This window comes from Phaethon lepturus, unplaced genomic scaffold (assembly GCF_000687285.1).
Source record: "Phaethon lepturus isolate BGI_N335 unplaced genomic scaffold, ASM68728v1 scaffold28111, whole genome shotgun sequence".
NCBI lineage: Eukaryota > Metazoa > Chordata > Aves > Phaethontiformes > Phaethontidae > Phaethon > Phaethon lepturus.
The window spans coordinates 64135-74845 of record NW_010520241.1 but is presented as its reverse complement, the minus strand read 5'-3'; the positions used below and the strand labels follow the sequence as shown (position 1 = coordinate 74845).

The 10711-nt window shown below is 46.7% G+C and overlaps 1 protein-coding gene across 1 annotated transcript in view; it reads right to left on the bottom strand.

The window, feature by feature from the left end:
• Window positions 1-2446: 2446 nt before the first annotated feature.
• The window catches only part of LOC104628670 (sialic acid-binding Ig-like lectin 15), an 11830-nt gene continuing 3565 nt past the window's right edge, over window positions 2447-10711 (bottom strand). Inside the window, exons 3-5 of the mRNA XM_010297333.1 lie at window positions 8149-8535; window positions 5540-5671; window positions 2447-2544 (exon numbers count right to left, since the gene is read on the bottom strand). Of these exons, the coding sequence (XP_010295635.1) occupies window positions 2447-2544; window positions 5540-5671; window positions 8149-8535 (617 nt within the window). The remainder of the gene's footprint in view (window positions 2545-5539; window positions 5672-8148; window positions 8536-10711) is intronic.

The following is a 10711-nucleotide window of genomic DNA, read 5'->3' as shown; positions in this document are numbered from 1 at the left end:
AGCTCGCAGACTCATCGTGCAATGTTGGTTACTTGGGTTTACATATAATGTTGTTATTGCACAAGTAATTTTTACCTTCAGAGTTCCACCGTAAGTCAGAAGTGTGAATGGGAACTGCACACTGGCAAGTTTTTTCCTCTTTAAGGTTGTCTTTCTTTTCTTTTGATTTCTAGACCTGTGGAATTGCTCAGTTTTTGTTGACTGAAAACACGAGTATCTTGCTGTGCACGGTGCACCTCTGAGAGGAGGGTACCTGAAGATAGGTGTACAAATCATTAGACAGCAAAGCTCATCCTGTAGCATCTTAAGTTTTTGCTTTGTGCCTTTTTTATTTTCCAACATGTCATCACTCAGGCCAGTTCAAAGTGAGTGGAGGATTGTGCTTAAAAGAGGTTTTGACTTTCTTAACCAGAGTACCTCTGAATCTTATGTGAGTGTGTGTCTGGAGACGTGTGAAATCCCTGTATTTGGAAAGATAGTATTTAAAATTTAGACTTTTTTTTGCTATCCCACGGAAATCTGTAGTTGAAAGGCATGCCTACAATCTTCTCCCACTTCCGTAAATATAATCTAAAATTTAAACTAAAGAACTTTAGAAAATAGGAAAACCCAACTATTAGTGAGTCTGCATCCATATTGCTTGATTAAATGCAAGTAACTTTAGCCAAGTTCTTTTTAAGTCAGGTGATTTAAATCCAGAGACAGATTTTCTGGACACCCAGTGTCTGGGAGGGGAACAGCCAGTTATGTTCATGTTAGGATTCCTTAATTGTGAAAGTCTGGTCGTTTAGGAAATACTGGTTTAAGAAGTGGACACCCACCATTTGAGTTTGTTTATTTTCTGTCTAGCTGGGCATGGCACCAGGGTTTCAGGTGACACTGTGAAAGGATATTTTTCTTATATTAAATCTGGTGATCGCTTGTTAAAATTCTGTTGCCAAAGCATGAGCCATGAACCTGTAAATCTGTTGTTTCACCTGAATGATCACTGGTTTTGTTGCCTTGTATGATCATAAGATGCACTTTTGTTCAGGGAAAGTAGAAGGCAAGTTTCCCCAGTTGCCTGTCTAACGTTGTCCCTTTTATCACTGATCTATTTGAGGCGGCCCCAGGTCTTGCACTCCCAATCTGTACACCCCCATGAAGGAAAAATGATGGCTGCTTCTCTTCTTCCATTAATTGTGCCTTTATGTTTATAATATGGTTACATGTTAAAACATGAGTTCTGGTCACTAGGGGAAGGAAATGTGCTACCTACTGTCTGGTCAATAATGCTTTGAAGTGTTGTTCTTAACTGTGGTTCCAGTGCTGGAGAACAAATCACCTTTTTCTTCTCGACCGATTCTGCTAACTGTGCCAGCTGGGTCATTAGATCACCTTCATCTTAATGTGGTCTTAGAGTTCTTTGCTCTATCTGCGAGCCAATAAATATGTATGCATATACCTATGTACATCCCTATGTATATTAACGAGATACAGATGCAGCGTGTTTTTTAACAGACTCTTTTGGAAAATTCATGTCTGGAAGAATACATTCTGCTGCTTTTTTGCCCCCCAAAGATTTAAAAGCACTGGTTTTATTAGATTCAGTGTTAATTGATCAGTTGCATAAAAATGTGAAAAAGTCAGAAATATGTGTTTGACATGCACTTTTACAATAAGATATTGTTTCAGCTGTTGAGATTTTTATAAATGTTGTATTTATAACATGCTATGTCTGCAAAGACCATGCAAAATAAAAATGAAAAATCAATTTGTGATAAACGCCACGATATTTTCAAGTTGCTGGAAGGATCCACATCAGGTAATACATAATTGTTCTTGGAGATGAAAATATGATGAGGGAATGCCATACAGTTGCTTAGTTGATGGAGACCTGGAGACTCTTCTCTTTAACGTCCTGGGTTTAACATGATCTGTGTGTGTGTGTGTGTGTGTGTGTGTGTCTGTCTGTCTGTCTGTCTGTCTGTGTGTGTGTGTGACAACAGCCTGTTCTTGTGTAATGTGACAGTAGGATGACGCACTGGTTCAGGTCTTTCAGCACTCGCAGCTGACCTAGACTGTGGAATTTGGTATTTATCCCAAATGAGAGGAAAGCTGATAATGTGGAGGGAAGTAGGAGAAAACTGTGCCTCCAGTGCTGGTGGTACAGTGTCCTTGCTGAGGCCTTTGCTGGTGGGCAGGGATCACTGCTGGGACCAGGCTGGGATCACTGCTGTCAGCAAACACCATTGACATCATCATCATATCCATTTGTCTTGACCATTGAAACAGCTTCTTTGATAACTTACTGCTTAGAATGTAATAGAATTGATGCTAATGATGCTGTTGACACCCCCCCCCCTTCTCAGTCTAATAATTGTGATGAACATTATTTGGTTTATCATGGTTAAAGTACTCTCTGAATAATACTACGGTAGGTCCTAAGATAAGAAGTAGGGAGAGTTCACCGCGAGCTGCTGCTTTTGCTGTACGGCTCGCCCACAAACCAGTCTCTTGGCTTCTTGGTGAGCATGGTAGTGGTAGAAATCTGAACCCGTGCTCCTGAAATACAGGGGAGCAGTTTTGTGAACTAACAGATCCACTGTCACAACCGTGAACTGCAGGGCATGGAGTGTCATTCTCTAAATGGTGCCCAACAGATTGACTTTTAATTCTTCTGGTTTTACTGGAAAGACTTCTGTATTGCCAGCATCTCCCACCCTCCCTCCTACCCCAAATTGCAATGTTCTTTTTCACATCATGAATGTAACCAGCTAATCTCAGAAGGAAAACCGAGTTTTGTGTTTTTAGCATTGTAACTTGCAGTGGAAAGAGATGAAATTGGAATGTCAGCCACTTAATAACAAGTGTGCCTTTTGGATAATTCATGCAGTTTAGTCAGAGAACAAACATCTGTGGCTTTTTGAACGTTTGACTCGCACAGCAGTTGTTGCATTGGGATGAATTGTTGCCTGTGGATTGCAGCTTAAATATTTATTAAGAAAATAAGACCGAATAGGGAAATGGATGTAACGGCTGAATGTGGCATTAACTTAAGTCAGTGGAATGGAAAACCAGAAGTCTGAGCAGCAAAGATGCGTGAAACATGCAGACAGTGCACCCTGTGCAGGCTGACCCTGCAGCATCCTGCCGGGTCTTCCACCCCTGGCCAGTGCCTTGTGCGTTTCCGCTGTGCTCTCACATGAAGGACAACTCCTCCTCCTCCTCGCTATCCCAGCTTGTCCACCCTGAAGAGGCTCTAGGCATTCGTGGCACCACTCCAGGTTTGCGAGCTATCCTCCATCTCCGTGATCTCGGTGAGACTGCAGCCCTGTGCCTGCACACGGACCTCTTAATTCCTCCTGCTTGTCCCCCCACTTGGGAGGCACCCGATTGTGCTGACTTCTCAGAAAAGAAATGAGCACCTTTCCCACAACACTGTCCTGTAGGCACTTTATTGTGCACGTACACTGAAGTGGGCTCCTTCCACTCCATTTTGTTGACTGCGAGGTCTCTCCTCTGCACATCACCCCACACCTCTTGCTTTCCAGAGGATGAAACGGTGGGTAGTGAGCAGGGAGATGGTGAGAGCAGGCTCTTCCCACTGAAGATCAATCTTGCAGGAGTTAGGATGGGTTAAAGAGGTCCCTCACTGGGGAGAGGGGCAGGATTCAGACAAACTCATTCCTGTGCCTTTCCTAGTGTAGAGGGGTGGGGGGGGTTCCTGTACCCAGGCGTCCTTGTTCTCCCATTTACTGCACGAACATGGACTGTGCTCTGGAAGCCGAGTAAATAAAAGTTGGACAGTGCTAATCCACGAGTTCCTCACATCTAAGTTTGCTGTAGCTGTTTTGTGACGTGCATTTCCTGGCAGTGCGTAGGGTGCTGATAACATTCAACGGGGCATACTCAGTGGGGCACAAGGTCTGATGCTTCTATCTGGACTCAAACTATTTGAGTTAAATGAAGTAGTTTTCAAGAGAAAAACCCTGTAAGCCAAGCTTCAGTCCCATACACGGGTACCTGCGGGTTCTTGTAACTCTAATGTATGTCTATAAATCATAAGGGCTCACAAATTCAAATCGGTTTGTCCAGTTAATCTCTCTGAGGCCTCTTTCTTCCTGTGAATCTGAGTTTACTGGTCCATGACTATGCTGTTTGCTGTAACTTCCTTTTCCTCTTTGCATCTTTTCCTATTTTTATTAAACCTGGCTTTGCCAGTGCTGGGATTTTAAACTGGGATTTAAAAGATGGCATTCAAATATTTCCTTTTTTTTTTTTGTTATCCTGGCCACGTCATTTAAAGTTGCGCTTTACTTTCCCAGCGCAGATGTTATGAAGAGGTAAACTTTAAAATAGTAACTCCTAGGCTGGGGGTGAGCTTGCAAGCAGGACCACAGGCTTGATGGTAATTCAGTAGCAACTCAGGCTCCTGGCCAGTGGTGGTTTCTACCAGAATTGGGATCATTAGGAGAAGAGTTTTGGAGCTACTGCACTGGAATAATTGCACAGAACATTGAATCCAGTGATATAAACCCCAAAGTAGGTTCTTGTCATTCCTTGGTTTTTTATTCTTTCCGCTCCTTCTCTGTGACAACCCATTGCTCTTCACAGCCCACTTCTGGACCTTTGTCTGTCTGACCAAGACTCCAGGTTGACTTGGGTCTCTTTACTTGGTCTTGAAGCACATTCACAGTTGGGTTAGAGACTCATTGTGGATGGCCGGTGACTTTATAACAGTGACTTAATCACAGAAGAATTTAAGAGATGAGTACTCAAACCTCAGAGGAACTTTTTCACGTAACACAGAGATAGAAACTGTTTATAAATGCTTTTTCTTTAAAAAAAAAAAAATTTTGGTTTATTGGAGCACTTTCACAGCGTATTGATCACAAAGCTCTGAGATTCAGCTTGTGTGTGCACGTGGACTTGTGTAGCAGGTACCGTTAGCAGGAGCTGCAGTAGAGTTACAGTACAGACCACCCTTTGCATGGCTTGCTTTCAGCTCTACCAGCTTTTGGAAAATCTCCTTTCCTTTTTGCTTGGACTCCTCTTGAAAGTTGAGATTTTCTTTAAACTCTTAAATTCTTCTGGAAGTTAAGGAATAATAATAGTAATCAAAAACCCCTGCAGAGATTCCAGCTGGTATTTGAAATGTGAAAATAATTCACTTGCTGGCTCTAGGAAGCTGCATGTGGTTTCACAAGTGGAGTGGTGAAAACTGCTTTCTGAAGTAACATTTAAAAAACGCTAAAGCAAAAAGATGTGAGCAAATGGTAGACCTATCTGCTTGCTAAACACTATCTGATACGGCTAAAAACACACAGGTTGGTTAGAACTGACATCCTGTGTCTTCCAGCTCTTCCGGCTCCACCCCTCTTTGTTTTCTTTTTACTTTCTTCTGTTTTCCCTCTAAGGGCTTCTCTTGCCTGTAAGCAGCAGTGGGCGTGGAAATCATAGACCTGCGAGGCCTGTTTGTCCTTCTGTGCATCAGTCAACATCAGTCTTGCGTCCCTGGGAAAAGGCACCCTTGTACAGAGCAGACAGGAATCGGAACCGTGCACGCGGGTGCGGATGAGGCCGCCCAGGTCCTCAGCTGCGTCTTGATGCTGTTCTTTCTGTTGGCAAAGTCCGGCTGCTGCCGTGTCTGCGGTCAAAGTTCTCATAGGTGGAGTCTTGCAGTTGTGGCCTGGCAGTAGAAGAAGTGAATAAGGTGAAGACACATTTCTGGCTGCTCTAGACTTTGTAAGTGGCCTCAGCTAGTAGTTAAGGAGGGTCGGGTTAAGTGTCTGCAGTACTGTCTGATACCGGTCCTTCCTTCTGCAGCAGGTAGTTTTTAAGTGTCTGAGTCACATCTAATGTTTTATGTCCTAAAGCAACCAGAATGATCTCCTACACCGTTAGAATTTACTACTACTACTGTCCTGTGGCTCAGAGCCTCAGGAGGCTGTGACAAGCTCTCCTGAGAAGGATCTTCTCATGTGGAGTGTGGAGGATCTTGGTTTTTAAGCTTTTATCTATGTACATATCTATACAAATACAATCAAGGGTGCAATATGGTTTAGATGCTGTGAAATCGGCAAAACTGTGCTTTTGCAAATAATTATTACAAATTTAACTGTAGGATTAAATTCCCCATTGCTTCTTTGTCTGTGTCCTGATGCTGTGTGCTTGACTGTCCTGAAATGGCCGTCTTGGGTAAGGTGAGGGAAGGAGACATCACATAGGAATAACTCAGGTTGGAAGGGAGCAGCCCCCGGCAGACATAATTATGCTGACCTCAGATACAGCTTCTTTAGTTTTAGCCTAAGGGTTGGTTTTGGGTTTTAGTTTATTTGGGTTTTTGTGGTTTGGTTTTGTTCTGGTTTTTTTTCCTCCCATCCCTTTCTAGCCTGGCCAGGAGTGTCCAAGGTCGGTGTTGTGCTGGGTAATGGGAAATGCCAACGGGACTGTGGGAGCATGGTATGGATGCCAGCCAGAGAATCAGGCCCTGCCCCACCTGAGCGGGCTCTGAGGTGGGCTGTTTGGTATCTCCATACCTTCTTCTACACTTGGCAGAGCTCATCAGCTTTGGTGTGGGCACTTCACTTTTTCTGCTCCGTTAGAGATTGTGGGGCAGAAGGAGGGAAGGTTTCTGTTGCACAGTTTCCCTTCTCTCGTTCATCATTCCTCAGCCTGGCACAGACCCTGTCCCAGCCTGTTCCCCTCACCTCTCCTCAGGTGGGTGGTTCTTTTGCTAGTTTAATGTGGCTTCCTACCATGCTCTGGGCCTATTGCCCACCTAGACTTCTGCTAGCCCTTTGCTGCTGTAGTATCCATGTACCATGGTCTCTCCAACCTGCTGCCCCAGTCCCGTGTCTTCACATCAGTTGGGTCTGTTCTCAGCTGTACCCAAGCCAGAGCCTCCTCCCAGCAGTGCCCAAGCCTTGGGTCCCTCACACCGGCTTGCCTGACCATCAGCCCAACCCTGTCCTTATCCGAGGAGCCTGCTCTCAGGCCAGAAGGTTGTTGCAAAGACCAAGGACATGTTGCATTTCTCTCCTTAGCCACCTCCACCCTCCTGCTGGATAACGTGACTAGAAGGCAGGACATCCTTACCGAGCCAGGCTGGATGGAGCAGAGGAGGGACCTGTGAAGTGGGAAGGAAGATGTGGGTTAGCAATGTAGTCAGAGTGAGCTGGGGAGCCAGGACTGACCTAGAGCTGTCAGGAAGCTGCACTGGAGGGTGGCTGTGACACCCCAGTGAATGAGGAGAAGACCTTTTGTCAGGCATGTGGTCCGCTTCACGAGGGTGGGAATTTGGCATTGGTATATGTAAGGAGGAAAGCATTTGTGATTTGTCTTGGCAGCTTCTACAGTTTGAGGCAAGCGGTGGCTTTCTCAAGGCATTGACATCAGACTGTCTACAGATGAGTTACGGTGACATGACATCTCATCCAACCTAGAGACGGAGAGCTTGGAGTCCCTCCTGGTCCCCTCCTCCCTGTGCCATTGCACAGCAGGGATGGTGGGCTGGGGGCCAGTGGCCTCTGGTCGTCTTGGGAGGTCTCATCCTGCAGTCCATGAGGTGATTCTCCTCTCCTATGAGCTGGGGTTTCCCTGCTGTCGTGGGCCTGGCGCAGCGGGGTGATGGGATTTCACTAACGATGGGGAAGTGCCTGGGTAGTGAGGCCTGGGGGGCTGAGAGGGGACGGGTCTGTAAAACAAGGATGCCCACCCCAGGAGATTAAACTGTTGTGTGGGATGCAGCAAAGGTAAATCCTGCCCACGGGCTACAGGGAAAGACGTAGTAATTAGTCTGCTTCAAGAAAAAAAAAAAAAATTAAAAATCTGGTTGTGTAGGCAGTGGGTTCTCTGCTAATTGCTCATCTGTTAGTTTATTAACCTTTCTCCTGGGGCACCGGGAAATTCCTGCTCCCTCTGTTTTTCAAAGGTCCCTTCCCGAAGCAGACCTCCAGTCTGCAGGCTCCGGCTGGCCAGCCGGCAGGTCCCTCTTACTTGTTCTTAGATTTCCCATTAGAAATGCCTTTCTCCTAGGGTGGAAGATCATATAAACATTAAAAAAAACCCCAAAACCAACCCCTCCTGCCTTATTTTATCTGCCACATCCTACACTGGTTCCCAGTCTGATGGAGGAAGACTACCGTGGCAAATAGCGATACGTACCTCCTCTCGAGAAAACGGTGAAGCCCAGTATCACCAGCAAAACAAGCACTTTAATTCCCAGCGGGACAAAGATCAGGATTAGGAAGAAGGAGCTGTTGGATACTTTGAATTTATAGAAGTACACAGCCCCCTCTGCTCTCCCGTGGCTGTTGACAGCAGTACAGGTGTATTTTCCATCATGGGTCAGGTACCGGAGCTCCTTGGTGACACGATGGTTCATGCTGGTGGTGGAGGTGAGGTTGCTGTAGGGCGGTCCGGTCCAGGTCAGAGCGGGCGCTGGCTCCCCCTCGGCAGTGCAGCGTGCCTGGAAGGTGCGGTCCCCGTTGGAGCTGACGGTGATGTTGATGATCCTGGGGGCAGCTGCAGAAATCGCAACAGGGAGGGAAAGTGCATCAGGCTTCAAAGGCAGGTCTAACGCAAAACACTTGGAATGAACTCTTGGCCTTGGTGGACCCTCAGCGTGTTATCTCAGGGTAACGTTGGGATCAAACCTCCCCTTCCTTGTTTTTCTTGGCACTTCCTTTCCCTAGATTTCTCCACCCTGCCTATGTTGGATAGAGGAGCAAAGGGATTCACCCAGCAAAGCCTGGGTGCAGGGATCTGTACTCTGTGTTTTATCCCTGTAATGCCTTACACAGTTTTCTGAGCTTCGGTCAACTTCAGCTGTCGTGACGTTCCATGGTGGGAGAAGGCAGAGGCACTGTGCTGCAGCAGGGCAATCGACCGTGAAGATGGGTTGCTTTCTGCAGTGGCACCATGAATCGCAGCCCAGTGCTGTCCATGCCATAGGTGCAGGTGACCTTCCCCGACTGGCTGCGTCTGCACATGATCCTGGACAAGGCAATGACGGTGCTCTCCTGCAAGCATCTCGTGCTGTTCCTTTGACCTCCGGAGTACGTGGATGGATCTGTTTGTGTGAGCCCTTTGCTTGGTGCCTGATGCTTGCCAGATTTGGCAAATTATTTTCAGGGAACACTTACGCTCCTTGCTACAACCTATTTTTGATGTGTTTCTCCAACCATGTAGTGACCATCCAACAGCTGGTGTAGGTTACTGGTTGCTTTGGGGTAGCACACCAATACCAAGGTAGGGCCACTGTTTTTTTTTATCCTGTATTTGTAGCATATGGGATTGTGTGACTGAATGAACAGTGGTAAAAATCATTTGGGGGATGCAAAATGTTGAGATGTGCTGTTGAACACGTCATCTTTGGTCTGGTCTGCTGAGGAAGTGTAGCTGATATGACCAAGCTTGTCTTGCCCATCGATCCTCTCCTCTTGGGCTTGTTGACCTACTTAATGCATTTGGTTTCTAAAGGCATTGTGAAAACTGAAGGGAACTAAATGAGTGTCCTCACAGAGGAAAGGCAGTAGTTCAATATTGATTTCATTTTTTGTTGGGCTAGACAACAAATATATAGCTTGCAACCACTTACAGCATATCTTCCCCTTGTCTCTGTAATGCAGGAGGTGTTAGAGGCTGGAGGACAGATCCACAAGAAATGTTAGTCGTGTGTCATGTGTCTGTGTGTTTTGGTGTTTGAATTAACCTTTTAAGCATTATTTAACCCCTGCCATTCATACTGTCAGGGTCCATTCCCAAAGCAGGGTGCAGCCTGGGTGCTGTGTATGTCTATGTTATCTTTCCTCTGGTGTTAAATTCCAGGCAGCCCCTGAGAGACAGATCTTGCTGCCATCCTGCCTTGGTCATGCTGTGTGTGTGGGTGCTTAGGAGCTGCTCCAAGTGAAGGAGAGCCTGGACTACGCAGAGCTTCCCAAGCAGTACCTGAGCTCATCTTCGGGTCCCATCTGGACACCCCCAGTGCACAGCAGGCGTAAGGCAGTTTCACTTCACAAGCAAAATCGTCCACCACGTGGCACCTTGGCACTCGCAGGTAAGGTCTGAGTCTGTTGCCCAGGCCACCTGGGTCTCCCAGCACTCCCCTGATCTGCCAGCGTGCCCTGGGAGATGGGATTAGCATTTGATACTTGTTGACCCGAGATGGTTTTCCAGGCTGTTGGTACCTAATGTTTCCCGCTCCAGAGGAGTTTGGACTTACAGCTTGTGTATACCAGGTATCTTGGTTTTCCAATCCCCTGTTACCCTCCAGGCCTTCTTGTGCTTACGTTTGCTGACATGTGCTCAGCCCCCAGTTTAGATTTTGATGAAGAGAATGTCTTTAAGCCCACCCATGGGCTGCTGACCCCAGCCCGCCTCTCTGCTGCCTGCACAGATCCTGTGCTGCAGGGACAAAGAGGGTTGCCCAGGACTTGGCTGGCTCTTACCCCAGGGCCTGGCTATTTCCTTACCCATTTTGTTCCTATTCCCGTCCCCGCGTTGCGCTCATCACCTCATACCAGAAGACTGTGGAAGGCAGTGAGTATTCCCTGCCCAAATGTTATAAACTATCCACAGAGCTGGAGAAGCCAACCCTTTGGAAGACCGTCTCAGGTCAACTTCTGTTACCATCTCAGCGGTTTCCACATCTTGTGGCTCTCGCTTCCCCGTGGGGTGGCTTTGCCTCCTTTGGCTCTCGTGCCCTCTTACCAATCAAATGCAGCTT